At 38.2% G+C, this 22,152-nt stretch overlaps 1 protein-coding gene across 5 annotated transcripts in view; it reads left to right on the top strand.

The window, feature by feature from the left end:
* The window catches only part of LOC122804909 (integrin beta-2-like), a 1,526,426-nt gene that overhangs the window by 828,863 nt on the left and 675,411 nt on the right, over positions 1-22,152 (top strand). For all 5 annotated transcript variants that reach the window (XM_044075116.1, XM_044075114.1, XM_044075112.1 and 2 more), the window contains one exon: positions 18,299-18,359. In XM_044075116.1, the coding sequence (XP_043931051.1) occupies positions 18,302-18,359 (58 nt within the window). In that variant the 5' untranslated portion in view covers positions 18,299-18,301. The remainder of the gene's footprint in view (positions 1-18,298; positions 18,360-22,152) is intronic.

The raw sequence follows: 22,152 nt of genomic DNA, 5'->3' as shown, positions 1-22,152 counted from the left end.
CTAATGATTTGGATGCATAGTAAATCAAATGCGTTAATTTAAAATATGTACAAAAGTTTCAAAACATTCAAGAAATTAGAATAGAGTAAATTAAGATGTGTAAAGGATCTTAGTGGCTGTGCTAAAGTGGAGAAGAGTTAAAGTACATTTAAGAGATGTGACCCGAGGTGTAACTGGTACATTCTGCTTGACTAACTAAATGCAATTTTAGTACAGAATGAAACTTGGAATAAGAGGATAAGTCTAATTCAATTGGGAAGGACTCCCATAGTTTGGGCCCAAGAACTGAGAATGCAGTTGTGTAGCCTACAAAGTGAGGTTTGTATTTAGAAGTGGTTCAAATTTCTTAGCTTGTATGTGGGGTTTTGTCTTATTAGTTTTGAGGTTAAAGGAGGGAGAGTATGCTCATGTAGGAGTCTAAACAGTTGTGAACCTAAGTGCAGGTCTGCTCTTTAGTTAACTAGGAGCCAGTTTGCCATTTTAGTGTTACACAGTGGTGTTTATTTATTGGGGAGAAAGATAGTAAACTGGCTAAAAGGCATAACCACACAGGACTTCCAAGATGGCTGCACACAGATCAGCAGCTTAATCTCAGCTCTCCCAGTGTGAAAAAGAAACTCAAAGATAAGGCCAATAATTCTGCCAGTTTTAGTAAAGTCAGTTACTGGCTAGTAAATATACTGCCTGGTTGCCAGCAAAGAATAATCTTCAAAATCCTGAAAGAAAATCTACTAGAAAAGGTGAAGAGAAAAGACTGACTGGGAAAAATCTGGCAGGTGTTCAGCAAAAGGCAGCTCAAGCTCCAGCTTTGGTACAAGAGATGGCTTCCAGTAATTTAGAAGAAAAAATAAATTACATGTGCTCAAAGCTAATTAAAATGAATGAAACACTGAAGGCGGATACTGACTCAAATATCAAAAGGATGGAAAAAAATCAAAGAAGTTTTAAACAGCTATTCAGATGAACTGATAAAACTGCAAAAATCAGAGGTCAAGTTGAAGAAAAGGCTGGCTGAGTATGAGACTGTTCAAGAAGAGCTGTTCCAAAAATTGACAGAACATGCAGGGAAAACCTGAAATTGTCTGCCGTACCAGAGAAACTGGAAGGAATGCACTGTATTAAATTTATGAAAGCACAAATAAACAACTGAATATCATGATTTGTTAAATGAAAGGACATATCATGTATTTTCTCCAAACCTAACCATGAGAAAGCAGGCAAGGCCTGTATTAGTAAAGATGCAATCATATCTGCAGAAAGAGTTGATCCTGTACTGGGGTTGTACTTGTTTTTTTATTTGAGAGTTTCCATTATAAGAAAAAGCCTTGTAAAATGTGACATAGATTCACATGGAGATGACAAAAAACAAATGTATAAAAGATCAACCTGCCAAACATTAGTGGGCATATATAACACAAAAGCTGGAAACAGACAGATAAAAAGCTGTCATATATAATAGGTGGAAGTAATAGTATTTTCTCATAATGGCTGCACAACCCATATTATTTCAGAACATGAATGGCCACACAAGTATAAATAGATAAATAAGAGTATTGAATTAAATTAAGAAATGCAGAGTACAAATTGCAATCTTACAGGAGACACATTTGGAAAGAAATGAGCATCGGAATTTGATAAAGAATGGATTTCAGAACGGATATTCAGCAGAGTATCGGGGACAACGGAAACATGGAGTACTTAACACTAATTGCTAGAGGTTCTCCAGAAGTGATAGAAAAGGGGAAAATGATAATAATAGTAGATTTTATGGTAGTAATGGACTACTGCCAAGGGAGGAGGATTACACTGACATATAGTTATATTCCACCTAAAACTGCTATTATAGAGCTTAAGAAATTTTGGGGAGAAATAATCAGCCTTCAGCAGGGAATATTATTTATAGGTGAGGAATGGAACTTGATTTCCAACAGTAAGGAAGTATCTGGGGGACCTAGAATGAAAAATGTAACAAAAAGGTAGATTCCTGAAGAAATTTATGAAATTATTTGGTGTGGAAGAATTGTATTCAGTAGTAGGAACTTGGAGAGAATTTACATATTATTCCCCACCATACAATAACTGGGCTAAAAAACTAGACAGAAATTAAATTGCGCAGGAACATGTGCATTTACTTGAAGGCTTCAACACACATGCAATAGTTATTTCAGATCATGTACCAATAACAACAAAGAGGAAAAAAGCAGGATAATGAAGTAAAAATGAGACACTGGCACTTTACCTACCTGGTAAAAAGAGAGGAATTTAGGGAATGAATAGTGGAAATTATTCAAGAGTTATTAGGGAAGATGGAAATTTATTCATAAATTACAGCTAGTAAGCACAACAAAATAAAATTTATGTTTAATAATAGGGTAGAAATAAAAGAAAAAGTGATATGGCTAAGAAATAACAGAATTATTTAGAGGTGTTGACAAAGGTTAAAGTACTACAAAATAGAAGAATTCCCACAGAACAAGAAGAGGCACAACTACAAAGTGCTAAAGAGAAAATAAAAGAGTATCTGGATAATGTGCATGAATTTAGAAAGACTGCTATTAAGAAACTGTATTTTGCTAACAACTCCAAAGCACAAAACATTTTAGTACAATGACTTAGGCAACAGAAAGTAAAAACAGTTGCTGCCAAACATAGGGAGCCTATAACAAGAAAAATAACAAGAGATCCTGTAGCAGTATTAGAGATATTTCTGAAATATTATGACATTTTGTATAAACCAGAGAAATGTAGAAATCAAGAAAGAGCACAAATGGAAGTATTTATGGAAGACTTAAGTATGCCAAGGTTAGAGGCAGATGAGGCTTAGCAATTAGCAGTAATATAGGAGATGAGATAAAAATGGTGATGCATAATCAATCTGCAGGAAAGTTTGTAGGAATGGATGATATTCCTGTGGAAGTTTGGAAGCTAGGAGAGATGAAAGTGGTAAAGATCTGGAAGGTTTTGTTTAATGGTATTTAAAAGGAGGAGAAGTGCCAACATCCTGGGAAAAATGCTGTGGTGACAATAATACCTAAAGATGGCAAAGACTCATCAGACCCAGCTTCATAAAGGAGCATTTAAATTTTAAACCATGCTTATAACATGGTTATGTCTATAATAGTTAAACAAATGGCAAAAATGTTGCCAAAATTTATAGATATTGGTCAATATAGTTTTCTGGAGGGAAGGGAAACATTTGACAAGATTAATAGAACAATGATGACCCAGAGGGAAGCAGAATGTAAGAAAATACTGCTGTTGGTGAGTCCTAATGCAGAAAAAGAATTTTTCAGAGTAAACTGGGATTTTATGAGTAGGGCAATGAAAGCATTTGCATTCCCTGATACAATAATAAGGTTAATTAGGAGGATATATGAGGGATCAGAGGCAAAAATTAAAGTGAAAGGGTTCCTTTCTGACAAGTTATGTCTGATCAGAAGAACCAAAGAGGGGTGTCCTCTTTCTTCTTTGTCATTTACTTTATATTTACAGCTATTGACAAAGAAATAAGAGACTCACATATTCAAATATATAATTGGTGCAGTAATTGAGAAAACTTGGCTTCATTTGCAGATAATATTATTTTGTACCTACTAAAACCAGAAAAGGACATCTTAGTGTTGTGGAACATTTTGAGACAGTCTCAAATCTTTTCGAGATATAAAATTAATGAAGATAAAACAAAAGCTGTGGCTGTGAAGTATGTACCCACACATGACTTGGTTCATCAATAACTATATTTATTGGGCACAATAAAATTAAGCATTTAGGAGTATAAATTAAAAAGGATTCTGTTTTGGAAGCTAAATATATCTGGGAAAAGATTAAAGAAAAGATAATATAAAAACTGAGAAACTGGAAGCTCTTGTTTGTGGATATGAATAGAAAGGTACAGACAGTGAAAATGCCTTTAGTCACTTTAGTTTTCTATACAGGTCTGGGAGACTTGTCAACCTAAGGAGAAGTTACAGATAATAATTAATAAATAGTTGAAGGGATTTATCTGGGAGGGGAAGAGGGCAAGGGTCAAGTAGGTAAAGTGATCCTTCTAAAAGAACAAAGTGGTTTAGGATTGCCTGATTTGAAGGGATATTTTAGAGCTACACAGTTAAGGCTCATATACATAGCACAAGCATGAAGCAAGAACTCAAAATGGAAATGGATGATGGTGAAGCAGGGGAAACATTCAAGAGATGAGGAGAGAGTGGGATTTTGGATGCAGATACTTAAGGAGATTAACAACAACAATTCAGAATGCTACATTCATAAAGGAATAGAAAGTATTCTAAGAACTAAGACAATCTAAGAATGGAAAAAGGAAATGTTTTGTGGATAAGGATGACCGCAATTAAGGGTACACAGAACAGGCAAGATAGGGTTGGAATATACTGGGAAAAACTGGCAAAGGATCCAAGGTTATTGGGAGAAAATAACTTAAGAGGGAAAAGTAACAGAATGTGAAGAGGCCAAGTAAACATTTGGACTGCAGGCTAGAGACTGCCTTTCTTATGAAGGATTGATATCAGATATCACAGTATAAGCAAAGACTAAGAGATAGGGGAATCCTAAGACAAAGACCTACTCTGCTAGAGTTTTTAGTTGAACTTAGAACAGAAGCTGCTGCTAAGAAAGGGATAATTAGTAGGGAATATAAATATTGCATGATAACTATAGGAATCAATCAGAGAAAGTTAGAAAAGATTGGAAAGAGAGACCACCGGATAAGCAATTCACAAGGAAACAATGGAAGGATGTAAGTATGGCTCTCAAGTAAGCAACAAAGTCTAGAACATTTAAGATATTTGCTTGGAAGTGTTTACTTAGGTATTTTTATACCCCAAGCAGGCTCCAAAGAATTTATCCTCAGGTAGATGCCAAATGTTGTAGGTGTGATAGAGTAGAAAGTGGCAGGTGATGACATATGTTTTGGGAGTGTAATGATTTGTCAGACTTTATCAATTCCTTACAGAGTACTCTGCCAGAAATATACATTGAGCAAATGGATGTAACTTAGGGAATTACTTTTTTTCACCCAGGGTACATGATCTGAATTGCCTAGGCATAGTAAGGCCTTGTTAAGTTTAATTCCTCTTGCTGTCAAAAAGTAATTACTAGAAAATGGAAATCAACATTTAAACCAGGTTGAAGTATTGACTATTGTAACTGAGATACAAGAACTGGAATGGGATTGCTAGAAAAGGGTAGGAGCAAATTACACAAAAAAAATGAAAATTGTAGGAACAGTAATATTTTTTGAAGGAGAATTGAGGTTTAAAGGAATGAAGGAATTGAGCAATTTATGGAATGATCAATTGACAGTTATACAAAAGACTATATGCGATGTATAATGCTTGTAACTGAGAACGTGTTAATACAGTTGCATTTCTTTTATATAAATGTATGTTTGCCTACAGCTTAAGTAATAATTCAGTAGAGATGTTAAAAAAGGCAGCACCACAAAGTGAGGGTAGCATGTGCCTCTTCACAAAGTATGAAGGTGACCAAAGGTGTCTCACAAGGCTTAATGCTTGGCATAAGCATAGTTGGTTCAACCTGCATCCTGTGCCAGTACCCCTCAGAAGAGCAAAAAAAAAACACTTTACTGTATTAAGATGATTACTACAATATGGATGTTACATCTGCTGGCACACCATCCAGGTGGCCTAAATGCACAACCTCCCCCAACCTCCCACCCACCCAGCAATTCAGATCTAATTTCTGTACCCTGTAACTGAACTCAGCTTGAACGTTTATTAAAATAAAAAAAAAATACCAATTTCTTGTTTTAATTGTAGCAACAGTGGTTATGCCTGCACAGAATGCTCATGTTTTAATTCTTCTTATAAAATGTGGCAAACTGCTTGTTCAGATTTGTGTTAAAAAAGTTATTTTCTTTTTACTTTTAAACTGTAGCAAACTGTTTTCTGCAATGTAGCAAACATTTGCTACAGTTTAGACCACAGACAGAGCAGTACCACGCTCAAGTCTGACAGGAAATGCAATAATACTGGCTTTTAAAAGCCAGAATTGTGTTAGAGATCTAGCTCGGCTGATCACTTCCCCTCAGCACTTTACACCAAGTGCAGTTTCCCCTCTTGCCCTGCCCTAGCTACACAACTGACGCTTGGACTTCATTTGTTTGACATTTACTTTTCTGATCAACAGACTTCTAGCCAATGACATTTGCAGATAACTACAAACTGGGAGTCATTGTCAAGCCCCATCTGATCTTCTGTGATCTTCTGATAAGAAAGCCATTCAAGTCCATGTAGTTGCAAATGATATCTTATTTCCTCTCACAACCTGCTAAAGCAACCTTTAAGCAAAGTTATCTTGCTTGCACAACTAAAATATGGCCTACCCCTTTATTCAAATCTGCCTTACAAAAAAATAAATAAATACAAACTACGACCTTGCAGTCACTTTATAGTAAACTCTGTCATTTCATCACCAACTATCCCCAGTGAGAACATCACTGCAGCACATTGGAAAAGACAAACTGGCTACCCATTCAAGGTAGGAGCAACTTCAGTCTTGGCTTCCTTCTCTTCAAACTCCAAGACACAACCCCCCCACCTATTAGACTAACTACATCTATTTCACATTACAACCTAAGAAGACAAGCCACTAACAGCCCTATTCTTCTAAGTCTATCAACTAAACTTCATTCCACATACCACACTTTTTCTGTTCTTTCCTATAAACTGTGGAATCATTGTTACTTCATCTTATGGAAATCAGAGATAGCAAACAGTTCAGACCTCAAGTGCAAATGACACCTAACTGTGCTTGTCAAAACACAGGTCATGTCACCTAAATCCCGTGGTTGCACTATTACATTTATCCTGGAAAACTTTAGTAAAAAATTAATATACAAAGATGGCTCATTTCTGTTCAAAAATGAGCACGCTGATTGGACAGCCAAACCAACATGCCTGTTGTAAATCAAGCATATACCAATATAATAAAGTCTGACCACTATAGAACCATTGAACTGCTATTGGAATATGCTGAGGGATGGTTCAAAAAGAAGAAAAATCAGGTACGTTCTCAAAAATAAAGAAACAGAAATGTACCTGCCTGATTTTCCTTCTGTTCCTGCACTGTCCCTCATAAAATGTCAACAGAAAAAAAACTAGCAGCAGAGATTCTCTTTTCTCCATTGCTTTTCCTACATTGTACTGATATTCTCTGTAATTGTGGTAAAGTAAGTCCTATCCACATGTGCAGTACATCAGTAAACAAAGATGAAGGTGGAGGAACACTGCAATGCCATTATACAAAGACATTATTTAAGAAAGGAAAGCAATTTCTTTCTTAAATAATGTCATTGTATAATAGCAATAATCTACATTTGGGTGTGGATATATCTGTATTTACGCATGGTTGGCTTGGTTTAATAACTCAGGCTTCACCCTTGTGCTCAAACTACACTAATCGTGGGTAAATCCTGATATAGCAACAACCACTCATTGGTTATTGCTTAAATCTCCTAACCTGTCCAGTATATAAACTCATACTCACTGCTTCTCCATCTAGCCAATCTATTCCCTACTATATATATCTAATATCCACTTCTGTTGTTAACTCTACTATTGTAGCTCTTCCCACCACACTTGTATATTCTATGGCGGCTTTTTGGCTGGACCTGTATTGTGCATTATATACTTCTGATCCTACTTCTTTCAAACCTTCTTGTAACTATGTGCATATTTTTATACAGATGTTATGCTGCTATATTTTATAATTTTGTTATACCTTTAATCTTACTTTATTGCTGATACCACGTATCTAACCTAGACCGAGCCTACAAATGGTCGTATCTGATCAGTGCTCTACTCTGATAAACATAAATAAATAAAAACATAAATAAATACATAAATACCTGGTGTATTAAACTGGAGTCATATTAAATGCAAAAAAGCCCAATATTGTTATATTTATTAGGCAACCCACCAAGCAAACAGCATAGACAAATACTCCACTTGAAAATGAGAATGTTGATATGGACTTTGGAACATAGGTTGACAATTCCTTCTCCTCTGATTATCATGCAATGACAGTAGTCCAAAGGTCCTACTTTGTGTTGCTAATTGCCAAGGGAATATTATCCAGACCTAAAAAGGCCATTGCCTCCTTATATTCAGCATTATTTGGCCAATTGAGTACAATACCTCCTTTGGAATGTACCTTACTGATATATCAAACACCTAGAAAGACCCTCAAAGGTTCCTAAGTAAAGCAATCAATGGCCTAAAAAAACTAAGCTACCATAAAAGGCTGAAAGCATTGTCTTTTTATTCAGCATTTTGCAGAATCATGAGGGGAGATATCTGTCTTGCCTACTGTACCTTTAAGGACCCAGTGTTCCTGGATGTCCTGTATCTCCACAAATCAAACAGTCCCACTAATGCCAGAACAAGGGATCCAAATATTCACCATCAGATAAATAAAATATGGTTGAGAGACCTCTCTTCCCTGTTAGTGTGCTACAGATTTAGGCTAATGTAAACTTATTCTAGGTATTTTGATTAAGGTGAAGTCCGTAAGGAAGGTTCTGCATTCATCTTGGATTTACCAGATGATCAGCAAGTGTAAAAGACGAGGAAATGATGGACAGCTGTTTGATGGAAAGAGACCACCAAAGGAGACAGAAACATTGGCAGGTTGTGTTAGGGGTGGGAGTGGTAGAAGTCTGTCCAGGTTGGAGTTACAGCTAAGCTAACGTTCTAGTCTGCATGGTTGATTCTCAATGAGACAACTGTTCACTCTGCAACAGTAAGCCGATGGGGGAGGCTGAAACACTCTATCCTTGTGTGAATAAAGTTGTGAAAATACTCTGGTTAAGAAAAACGTCCCATGGAAGAGACACTTGTCAACTTGACATCAAGTAAGCTAATGTCAGAAAAAACAGTGATAGGTAAATTAACCTCAGACTTATTATCTCCCACAGAATAATCGCCACTATCTCTTAGACTGTCCACACATTTAATGAAAACTTTGCTGCAACAGTAACTAAGATATGAATAAAAAAATGGAGGAGAAATAGCAGATTTAGAACAGGGAAACAACACAGCAGTTAAAGAATTCAGTCAGGTGACTAATCAATACAGCACTTCAATTAAAAGCAAGGAAAACAAAATAAAATGAGCAGAATTTCCTAAAGTGCCACTTAAATGGCAAAACTCAATAGGTGACAATACATGCAGAAGAAATAATTACCCTGCTTTTTGGGTTTAAAGTGAGGTCAAAACACCACTTTTAGTTTTTTCAACATGTGTGCACTTACATCAGCCCTTTGAAGTCCAGTAGCAAATATACCAAGTAAGCCTCAGTCAGAGCCATATAGCTGAGATAAGAATTCAAACAAACCAAGAAAAAATGTTTTTGGCTGCAGCCACTAATAATAGTTTCTTATTCCTTCACAGAACAAATGGTACTTCAAATGCCTTTTAAAGGAACAAAGCCTTCATCCATAGATAACTAGGACACTTTGGCATGACAGATGAATATCTCAGTGTATTCTGTACCTATGGAAGAAACTGCCAGTATATGTCAAGTAGAGTAGCACCCATGTCACCGTCAAAGTAAACCTAGATAACTGGATAGGCAGCCTCGTATTCTTCTCATTCTCACTTGGTCTGTCTTGTCTTGCTGTCCTTGAGGCTTCAGATAACTTTTGAATACATATTTTGGGTCTGCAGACTCATTGCTAGTCTCTACACATGAACCTATGAACATAAGAGAAATTGCTCTGAAGAATATCTGCTGAGATGATCAGAAGTCCTTATTCCTTTAAAAACACGATCACACTTTGGCCTCCCAGAAGTGTAATTTGTGAAACATTAACATAATTAAATATTATTTTTTTTTTAGTTTTCCTTTGATTTCCAAATCATAAATAAGGGATCCAATGTTTTCTTTTACATCCAGGTTCAACCTGTAAATTATCGGATCGAACTTGGATCCAAGACCAGCCATTTCCAAAAGACTTCAGCCTCCAAGCTCTGCCTCCTTTACCCATAATAACTTGTTTTTTATAGAGTTACCTCAGATCCTGTTTGTTGCCTTTCAGGATAGCAGCTAGATCTTGAGCTCTACTGGGGTGTATCCTTTTTGTGTGCCTTTGTGCCATTTATCATTACCTTTGTCCTCTACTCTAGTTTTTCATAGAAGACAGTGTTCTATTGTAGGTTTGTTTCTCTACTAAATAGGGGTAGGTAGTGTAGGTTTATCTTAGTGTATATTTATCTTATAGAGTTTGCAGGCTTTTCCCACCTTATTGTGTGTAATTTTCCCTATAGCTGATAGGTTACTAGTAATAATGTAATAGTGTAATATTTGTAAGTTTTTGCTGTGTTACATAAGTAGTTCTGTTTTTAGTGTATTGTGCTGTTTATCTATTGTAGATGGATAAGGGGTTTAAGAAGTGTGTGGTCTGTGGCCACAGGCTCCATTTCAAGACACATATGATTGGTATGTTTATTGTCTCATGGGCCACTCACTTGGAGATGCAGTGCTCAATTTGTGATAGCGTTTGGTCCATGGCTGTCAATGAATAAAGGATAAAGCTGGTCTGTAAGGGTCTTTTACCCACCAGGGATGCTTCTTCCTCCTCCTCCTTCTGTACTCTAGCTAGCAAGCATTATAAGAGTGACTGGTGTTCATAAGAACAGGCTAAGGACTCCAAATCATCTAAAGGGGATCACAGACACACTGGTCCCCCTGATACTAACCAGCTGGAAGTGAATAACCAAATATCTTTGTCAACTCTGGTTGTCTCAGTGCCATCTTCAGATCTGATGACTCAAACCCATTCTCCACAGTGCCAACTATGGGGAAGGTCCCTTCAATGAAACTCAGCATCCCTTGCCCCTTTCTGTCAAGAAAAGGACTTTTGAACAGAGTTCATTCACGTTTTTCTCTGTCTACTGTCCTGGAAAATTTTCATGGAGTCCCAACCATTTCTGCCTCAGATCTGATCATTTTTATTTATTTATTTTTATTTATTCATTTAAATTTGTTGACCGGGAGTGTCCGACTGGACGTGGGTCCATTTTCAGAGGAGGCCCGGGGAGAAAAGCTCCACAGTAAAATAAACAGACAGTAGTTACATTGGATTACATAGCGATTAACAATTTAACATAGAAATTACTTACAACATATTTACAGATGAAGAACATAGTACATCAGTAGACAATTAGAATCTTTATCTGTGAAGTACATAACAGGCATTAACAAATGTAACAATGAGAAGTTCCTGCTGTATAATAAGTACTAGGCTTATGAGCATCTGAGCTTGCTATCATCAAGGTAGTTAGTGGAGGTGAAAGAAAGGTAGTAGTTGGATGGGGTGGATGATATTAGAGTGGGAGTTGCAAGGGCATAGCCAGCATGTTTTTAGGTGCGCTTTTAATAAAGTTTTGAAGTTGGTGCATGATGGTACAGAGGTAATTGTGGGTGGGAGTGAGTTCCATAATTTGGCTATGGCGCAAGAGAATAGTGCTTCACCAGCAGAGTTATTGGCTTTAGTGATCTGCAAGTGATTTTTGTTTCTGGATCTTAGTGGTCTGGTGGTGCGATAGGGTTGGAGTAGATTCTGGAGGGATGGGACATTTAGTGGATGGTTTACTAGTTTGTGGGTGAGTGAGAGTTGATACCACTGAAGGAGGTGAGGGAGTTCAAGCCAGCTCACTTCAGCAAGAGAGAGACAGTGGTGACTACGGTAGGATGCCCCTGCAGCGAATTTGGCGATTTTGTTGTAGCAGGTCTCTAGTTTTCCATCATTTCCAGTTTGGGCCCAGTCCTCAAAGTCTTCTACCATTAGGTGGTACTCAAAGCCACCATCTATAGCCTCTTCATCTCATTCAGTCTAATAAGTTAAGAGTATTAGGCCCTGCCAATTTGGAGCAGTTTATGTGGTCTTTTCTGCAGGCCCAGGTACAGTTAGGCCTGGTCCCTTCAGCATCATGTTCTCTACCCAAGACTTCAGCTCTGATTTACTTGTTTCCTCCCTTGGGCAGTTGACTTACTATTTTCAGGGTTGAGTCTGACAGCGTGGCCAGTTCAGGATCCTGCTCCTGCTCCTGCCTTAGCCTTCTCAACTACTGTAGTCTCAGAGCTGAGTGGGCCTCAGAGTAAAACTTTCAGGGGCAGAGCTTCTGGGTTGGGATCAACACTTCTGGTTTTGGAGTCATCCCTACCACTCAGCACTTTGGATCTTGATAGTTTGGCTGTGATCTCTACACTGAGGCAGACAGAGTGGATCCAGAGTCTGGCATGTTCTTTCAGCCTTTCACACTGAAGGAAGGATGTTGTCCCACCCATAGATGGAGTGGTCGGTACAAACCGGCATCTCTCCCCACTCATTGTCTGCACCTGTGGACTCGCATTCACCTTATTCCAGGACAGCCCATGCCAGTTGATCTCCAGCCTAACCTGCACCCATGGGCCCCTGTCTTTAACACTTCTCCCCCAATTTCCTTATGTGGAAAGGTCATGGCAAGTAGTACTGCAAAAAGAAGCACCTGGAGTCCAAAGAAGAATCCCTCACCAAGGATACAGACCTCAAGTGAGGAGAGAAGTCTCTAAAAATCCCCTAACAAAGATACCTCTTTTGATGATCTCATGGAGCTGCTTCACTAGCATGGGGGTTGAACAGCCAAAACCCCATTTCTAGAGGAGTTGGTATTTCTGGAGGCATTCTGAGTGGTCCTGAGAGGTTCCCTTTCTGAACACATATATTGACTCAGTGTCTCGGAGGGCCTGGAGGGAGACAAATACAGTGGATCCAATTCCTTAAAAGCAAAATAAGATCTTGGCCTGTCCCAAGGATTGACAACACTTTGAGTAAGGGTCCTTATTTTGATGTTATTATGATGGAAACAGTCACCAAGAAGGACATCTGGGAAGAGACTTCATTAGTCCACCCCCACTAAAAGGGAGCCTAGAGTGTTGGACCAGTTAGGGAAACACTCCTACACATCAGACACTTTTGCACTGAGAGTTTTAAATTACCTGGCTCCTTTGGCAAGACTTCAATGAGGCATTGTGTCTAAAGTGTCAAGAGTGGTTAAGACACAACAGACAGTAGAGTCTCAGAGGACTCTGAAGACACAATTATCCACCTTGCAGCTATTTTTAATGTGTCCATTCATCTGCTCTCCTATGCAGCCGATGGCACACCTTGGGCTGCTGGCACCACCTTTGATATGTGTCAACATGCTTAGATAAGATTGTGTAATTTTGCAGATTGCTTTAAGGCTTCCTTTATTAATGCCAAATATGATGGCTCTTCACTTTTTGTGCCTAAGACTAAAGAAACTTTGACCAGGAATGAGCAAGGTGGAAAACTGCTGTTTGCTATCTGATTGAGTCTTGTTACCCCCAACAGATCTTCTCAAATAATCAGAAGGGGGAAACCACCTCTTCTTTATGCAAGTGCAACAGTCTTTTAAGGATGATCCTGTGGAGAGTATTGTGGTGGGGGCATAATCAGAATGAACATCACACACATGACAGGGATTCCACAGAGCTTTTTCCAAGAGGCTCTTCCAGCATTTCTGAAGGGTTGCCCAACTGTACTGCTCTGGAGGCAGCCTGAGACCACTTTGTTCTACACCTAGAAGCCTGGGAGGTGATCACTTTGGATGCATGGGTGTTAGGAGTCATATCCAGAGGCTACAGGATTTAATTTCTAATTCCATTAAAAGAAAATGCCAAGCACATACTGGACATGCCACTCCATCAGAGAAAGGATGCAGCTATTGAAAAACCAAGTCATCCAACAGGTCCAACCAGGCCAACAAAGATCTGAGGTTTATTCCAAGTTCTTTTTGGTTTCAAGAAGAACAAGGTCAATTTTGAATTTAAGCAAATTGAATCACTTTGTGAAACAGGTCAAGTTCTGGACAGAAATAGTGCAGTCCATTCGACCTGTCGGGTTTGTGAAAGGCAGATCATGGCTCCTGAACCTTATTGACTTCCTTGAGGCAGTCACCAGAGCTGTAGACGAGGGTAAGGTGGTTTACACAGCCTATCTTGACCTCGATAAGGTTTTCAAAACCATCCCCCATTCAGGAATTATAGCTAAAACCATCCCCCATTCAGGAATTATAGCTAAACTCACTAAACTAGGTATAAATCCCTATGTCACAAGATGGGTTGCCAACTGGCTCATTGACAGAACCCACAATAGAAAAGTTGCAGACTCCAAATCTGACTTCAAGCCAGTGACATTTGGAGTACCACAGGGTTCAGTTCTGAGACTTCTCCTGTTTGATATCTACTTCTCTGAAGTACAGACTAACACAGAAGTCCTTTGGCTAATGAAGTTTGCAGATGACTGCAAACTAGGAGCAATAGTCGAGTCCCCAAATGATGTGGATATCCTACAGAAAGGCCTCACTGAGACAGATGCCTGGTGTCAGAGCCATGGCCTCAAGCTTAATGCCAAAAAGTGCATTGTCATCCCCTTTGGCAAAAACTCTGCACCCATGAACTACCACATAGGTGGCAGTCTGCTTAATGCAGAATGTGTGATAAGAGACCTTGGGACCCAGGTGGGCAGTAGTCTCTCCTTTGATAATCACATCACTACAGTAGTCAGGAAATCCTTCTACATGTCACACCTCATCACAAAAGGGTTCTCATCCAGGAAAAAAAGAGGTCATTGTTCCCCTCTACTCGACACTCATTAGACCCATTGTAGAGTACAACACCCCTTTTGGAATGTTACCTCACAAGACATCTGCAGCAGCTGGAAAGGCCACAGAAGTACCTCACAAAGAGGATTACTGGCCTCAAACAGATGCCCTACACTGACCACCTCAAAAAACTCCAGCTTTACTCCATAGCATATCGCCTACTCCGAGGTGATCTCTGCCTAACATATAAAGCTATGTCAAACCCAGAGCTACTGGACATGCTACACCTAAAGAAATCCCAATCCCTCTGAGCTACATGCTCTAGGGACCTAAACCTTGTCACCACAATAAACAGGATATGCTGTATGAATAGATTCCTGACACAGAGATTTCCCATACTCTGGAACAAGCTACCCATCTATGTCAAGCAAAGTTTCTCATTAGCACTCTTCAAGAAAAATCTTGATGAGTGGACGAGAAATAGGAAATACACCCCAGGGATCATTTCTGTGGCTCTGCTCGACAGGGGCACAGGAAAATAACTTTCTTGGGTGGCGTAAGCCAGGGAACCTTGTTGGCTAAGCTTACTTAGGCCCTTGGGCCGATAGCCTAGTACCTACATATGAACCTATGAACCTATGATTGGATGTGCTCGATCAACCTTAAGGATGCCTGCCATCCCATAAAGATAGAGAAGCAGTCCAGCAGGTATATGCACTTCCATCTGGGAGCAAATCATTATCAGTTCAGAGTGTGGCCCTTTGGACTTAACACTGCCCCAGATGTTCAACAAGTGCATAGCAGTTGTGGCAGTCTGACTCAGGCTGCAGGGTTTCCAGGTCTAACCTTACCTGGAAATTAGGCTTCTCATTGCCTCCATGAGCCATTATTAGTCAGGACCAGGTATTCTTTACTCCAATTGTGATTTTCCTTGGGAATCACTTTAAATTATCAGAAGTCCAACCTTCATCCAGTTCAGACTTTCGAGTTCATAGGTTGCCAGTTGAGCACAGTATCTCAGATTGCAAACTTTAAGGGTCTCAGAGTATCTGCCCTTTATACATGGACCAGTTTCTTAATGTCTCATATTAAACTTGTAGCCTAACTGTCTTTAAAATGTGTAGGTCACATGACTGCAACAATCTGCTTAGTCCCCCTGATGAAGTATCATATGAGGATACTGCAGTAGACAGCAGTGACACAATGGTCTTACTTGACATAGCCTATGAAGTTTTCCTTCATGTTGACAGAGGTCACCTGAAAATAGATCAGGTGGTAGTTGTAGTTACTTTTTTACACTCAAGGCCAATCTTCACATCAATATCTCAGCGATGAGAGCAGCCATTCTTGCAATACAGGCCTTTCAGTCCTTTCTCCCCAAGAGTGTGATTTCAGTGCAAATGGGCAATATGTCAGTCATCTAGTATATGAGCAATCAGGAAGGAGCCAGATCTTATTCTTTTTGTCAGGAGACCATGAGGGCTTGGCAATGGGAGATTTCACCTCAATGTTTTCTGTTAGCAACACACATCCTGAAAAAATTCAACATTTTAGCGGACAGTTTGATCAGGAACATTCTTCTTCCTCATGAGTGGTCCCTAAATCCAAAGTTAGTGGATTGGAACTTCTGGCATGGGGGAACCCCCTTTGGGATCTGTTTGCTTCCCCATCCAACACCAAGTGTAGCAGTTATTACACCAGTTATTACACTTTAGTTCCTGCACAGGGACAGTCTTGTAGGGACTCTCTTCTGTATGCTTGACCCCAGTTCTCCTTTATGTGTATCCTCCAACTCCTTTGATAATAAAGTTCCTCCAGAAGGTTGCATGAGTGACTGTAATCCCCATTGCTCCTTTTTTGGCACTGTCAGGTGTGGTTCCCTTTCCTATGGCCTCTTCTGAGGGTGATAAATCCCATTCTGGATCTGATCTCTCGTGTTGGGTTTAGACCCACCTAACCTCTGGATGATTAATTTAACCACATATTTTCTCCAATACCCCTGATGGCTAGAGAAACCAGTTTTCAGAGAGAGTGGTCCACATTTTGTTCTCTTCGTAGTAGTTATCTACATGCAAAGTCTATGCTAGCAAGTAGAGACACTTCACCTTTTGGACCTCTTCTTTCAATGGCTTGGATCCATTTTCTGCATCTTCGGAGGGTATCCTTGTCTCCTTTACAAAGGCCCAGTTAGAAAAGCCAATGTATAAATCCACTTTATCTAAGTGGATTTCTGATTGCACTTCATTAGGATATAGTTTAAAAGGGAAGGCTTTACCTTACAAACTAAAGGGTCACTCTACTAGAGGTATGGCTACCTATACCTTTCTCTTTTTATGAGCTACTATGGATGACATTTGTGCTATGGCTACCTGGGTGGGTTCACATTAAAAGTTGGCTATTCAGTTGAGGTAAGTGTCTCCTTAGGTTCCACCATATTGTGAAATGTGCTGTCATAGGACTTCCCTAGGGTGTAATGTGGCTGGGGACTGTGTCTCACAGGTTGAGCCCAGATGGAAAAGACAACATCGGATACAAAAGTTATAGTCTTAAAAAAACAGAGTAAACAAGTAAAAAACAATAAATTCATGTTGTCAGTTTCTATCTGGTTCAACCATCCCCACATGCCCCCTCCGGTATTGTGCTTGTAGCAATCTTTGGATGACTGAGTCATGGAAATTCCACCCCCCCCCCTTTTTTTTTTCCTTGGCTTCATAATATTTCGAGTTAGCAGCTGAAGTTCTTTGGAAAGTGGCAAACACGATCTGAGTTATCTGTGTATAGAACATGGTATTATTGGAGAGGAGGCTGAGCATGGGAGCTGAAGTCTTTTGGGAATGGCCATTCTCAGATCCAACTTGGATTCAATAGCCCACAGGCTAAACCAGATAAAAACAGACAACGCGTATCTGTCACTATATTAGGTATATAGCCTTCAGTTGATGCTTCCAAACCACGCAGGCTACCAGTAAAACAGATTATTTGATAAGAACTTTTCCAGGGACTGGCTTCTCTTTTACCATTTGCCTAAGAAAATGGGCATGCTTGATATATAGCCTTAAATTGTCTATGTAGGAGTGATTGGTAACACAGTAAGCCAATCAGAAAGTGAGATGTAGTGCTTTGGGAAAAAAGAAAAATGTGACAAGAACCAGCAGCCTTCCAAGAGTTCTAACCTACATGGTAACAGCTTATAGTAAAGACATAAATTGATGGAATTACACCCTAGAGTTTACAATGTTGTTAACATATCAATGCAGTTTATTGTATTTAGTAATCTTTGTTTATAGTGTGGCTTAACAATATGGTTTTATGATGCAGAGACTTTTAAATTATCACATTTGTTGGTGTTTGCATTGCCTCTGTAGCAGTGGAGCACAGTAACAGTCATTTTTCTTTCAGTAGATCTTCATGAATGCACGTCAAAAGAGGTACATAAAAGAAAAAAAATTAAGATTTATCTCTAAGTATATACCTTATGAGTCAACTTGTTGCCTTATTTCATGTAAAAAACACAAGCTGCACCAAGAGTTCTGAAAACTAAGTGCTACCAACTAGTGTTGAATCTGGTTAATGTTGCACATTTGACATTTGCTATTAACTATAAACTGTAAAACATACACATTTTCTTTAAAAAAATTTATTTTTCTTTACAGGAAATGGCGCATCATTGCCTTATGCTACTGGCAGGTATCTTCTTCTTAGCACTACAGTTAGGTAAGTTGACAAGATGAAAATATATTTACATTACTTTATTGGTAGGATCCCAATTTCACAGGCATCCCTTCTAACCATGGTTCTGCTGTATATTGAAAAAGTAAATTAATTATAAAAATGAATATAAAATAATGAAAATAAATTATTTGGTTAAAGTCTAGGCAAGTTTCTCTGTGATGCTAACATTTCTGACCTGATCTTTCTTATGAATGAAAATTTAGTACACAATGTCTAAATAACATGAAACAATGGCTAAATGTTGTCCAGATGTTAATACTTCCAATACCTCATTAAATTTTTGTGATAACTCAAAGCATTTCCTGAGGATCATCCTAGTGACACGTCTACCCATCTAGCATTTCCTGTCCCTATTTATATTAATAAGTCTAAAAACTAAAAGCATGCAACATGCAAACTGTTTAACGATATCTGACCTCTGTCTGGTTCTGCTAAAGAGATGTTATATGCTGTGCATACACCATTTATTTATATTGTCACAATTTTTATATTTCTCTAACAATTTCATTGACCAAGCAACAGAAGACAGAACTGCTTAAATCCATTATGAAAGCTCATTGCTGGCTGAATAAAATTATGCTGAGAGCATGCGTATAGCTTGAGTGTTTACTGAGATATTTTAAGTTGTTTACCACATTACAAAAGGAATATTTACTCTTTTTATTACAACTTATAAAATTCAGTTTTAAGACCAGGAATCTAATAAGTGCTACCACTTTAAGAATAACTTGTGAAGAACAGTTTGCCATTTATACTTCTTTCATATACCTACAATTATAGAGATGTGAACATTACAGGAAAGAAAATACTTGCACAGAAAAACTTCAAATGCAAATTTGCATTAATTAGTACAACAGATTTGGATGCCATGGTGGTGCAGCAGTTAGCATTGTTGCCTCACAGCAAGAGGTGCCCTGGTTCAATCCTTGGCTGGGGTGCCTTCTGTGTGGAGTCTGCATGTCCTCCCTGTGGTTGCGTGGGTTTCCTCCGGGTGCTCCAGTTTCCTCCCACATCCCAAAGACATGCTGTAGGTGGATTGGACACTTTAAATTGGCCCTAAGTGTGAGTGCATGTGTGTGTGTGCCTTCTGTGGAAGGTTGGGCTGGCAACTCGACACTGTGAAACTCCACTTTCAATCATGAGTGGACAGGTGATCTGCTGTGGCGACCCCTAACTGGGAAAAGCTGAAAGAAGAAGAAGATCTATGAAAAACATTATATAGACAAAGAAACTTTGGGTCACCTAGAAAAAGAAGCCACAGATTAAGTACAAAAATATCACAAATAAAATCACAGAGATTTTTGAGAGGTATAAAGAAATATCAACATTTGAAAAGAAAATGAGATCTGATGACACAATATTTATGCAAAGGAGAAAGTCAAACTAATCAATACAAAAAACAGTTCCAAAGATATTTGAAAAGAAATACAGGCAATGGCATTCAGATTTGGAAAATTTCACAATATAAAAAAATAACACAAAAGGGGAATGCATAACAAAAGAGTTAGGTAGAAGTTAAACAAATTGAAACTGAAGTTATGGAATATGTGCAGCAAAGTTTAGGATTTAGTGTAGAAAGTCTAACACAGGGTATGTCACAGCATGATGGAACAATTATTCCCCAAATTAAGGAGAAATAGGTGGAAATGGAGACATCTGAAGAAGAAATCTGATTGGGGAAGAAAGAGATTTGATATGTTGCAATATTTATGCAAAGGAGAAAGCAAAACTAATCAATATAAAAATAGCACCAAAGATATTTGAACAGAAATACTGACAAAGGCACCCAAATATGAAAAATTTCACAATACAAAAAAATAAATAAATAAGTAAACAAAGGGGGAGAAGAAAAGAAGATTAGCAATGAAAAAGGTAAAGAAATAGAAACTGAAGTTATGGATTACCTGTAAAGTGAATGATTTAATGTAGAAAATCCAACTCAGGTAATGTCACAACATGATGGAGCAATAATTCTCCAAGTGAAGGAGAAACAGGCTGAAAGGGAAGTAACTGATCACTTGCCTCATGATATTAATCTGGGGGCTTCAGTATGAAACCAGTGTAAAAGTTCAGTTGGAGTTCTATAGCAAGGAAGGGGGCACACAATAGTGGCAACTGATGCAGCCAGTGTTAAAGAATGATGGACCAATGAATTGCCATATGAAGGAGCAGCGAATGATGCAGGATGCAGCTGAAGAGGATATGTCACAGGAAGACATTCTGGAGCTTTCTGTGGAATGTCAGTAGGAAACAGAGAACAAAGAATGTGCCATCAGTTTAAAAGAAAATGATCTAAGGCAAGAGTTGCAAGATTTAATAGAGATGGATAGACATATTAAGATTGATGAAAGAAATAAATTACAGAAAGAAAATAAGACAATGTTAGAAGTCTGATAAAACAGGTGAACACAGTAATCAAGACTATTAATAGAAATTCATGTGATATAACACAAGTAAATAGGACATATTACTGAGCAGCTAAACTAATGACAGATAAAGTCTTACCACAAAAATACACAGCAATAAGAGAAGGGAAGAAATAAAACGCTACCATGGAAGCACCAAATAGAGAAAACGCTAAAGCAGTTAAAACAAGAAGTGTCACTGTTAGAAGAATATAGAAGAGGGAACATATCAACAAAAATACTTAGAAAGATGTGATAAAAGCAACACACAATATCAGAAAAGGCCAGGATCAATCATACAGTATTGCAAATAATAAACTAATGATATCAACACAAGCAGAAAAATGTAAAAGATATGGAGATAAATATAAAGGAAAAGTACAAAATAAGCAATTCATTGGTGACCCAAAAAAGTTTTCTAGAGAACTGGGAAACAAAGCAAAAAGAATAGAAACATCAAAAAAAAAAAAAAAAGAAAGAAAGAAATCGACACATTTTGGAGAAATATTTATGAAGACCCTGTGGAACATAACAAAGATGCTGAATTGGTAGAACAATTAAAAGAAACAGTAAGGAGTTTAAATGTGCAGGATATGAAATGGGATGAAATAACTGCCAGAGAAACTGAAAGAAAATTAAGGAAAGTTCCTAAATGGAAAAATCTAGGCCCAAATGCAGTACCTAACTTCTAGCTAAAAGTACTAACTTCTTTACACAAAGATTTACCCTGAATTAGGACTGATCATATGCACAGACCAAACAGATACCAACCTAGTTAACAGCAGGAAAAACAATACTCCTTCTTAAGAGAGAGCCTGTAAGCAATCCGGAAAACTAGAGACCAATAACTTGCCCTCTGCCGATCTACAAACTGTATACTGGAATTGACGCAGACAGAGTTTATAATCATGTAGAAGAAAACTCAGTCAAGGCAATAGAAAAAAAGGGTAACAAAGAAAGTCCTGTGGTGTCATTTGTTGCTAAATAAAGCCATAATGTAAGAACTATAAAATGGAGAAGAATCTAACCATGTCGTGAATAGATAAAATAAAATTGACAGCATTTCACATTCATGGATAAAGGACTGCTTACTGACTCATAAGCTACGTCCTACACTGATGAATTATATTACAGTGATCACTTTGCAATTAAGCCACGACAAAGAGCAAATTATTACCCTAGGGATAAAAATGCAAAGGGGGATATTCCAGTGCAATTCTTTGTCTTCACTGTTGTTTTGTCTTCCTTTAAACCCATTAAGCTGTTATCTTAACAGATTAAGTCTTGGTTGCAATTTGGTTCCCAGAAAACAAATTTATTTAAATATTTGTTGCCTACTTTTTTGTTGATGACTTAAAGCTGTATAGTTC

The sequence above is a fragment of the Protopterus annectens genome, chromosome 6.part0, assembly GCF_019279795.1.
Source record: "Protopterus annectens isolate FY-2018-M chromosome 6.part0, PAN1.0, whole genome shotgun sequence".
Lineage (NCBI taxonomy): Eukaryota > Metazoa > Chordata > Ceratodontiformes > Protopteridae > Protopterus > Protopterus annectens.
This window is presented reverse-complemented; position numbering and strand designations above follow the sequence as displayed.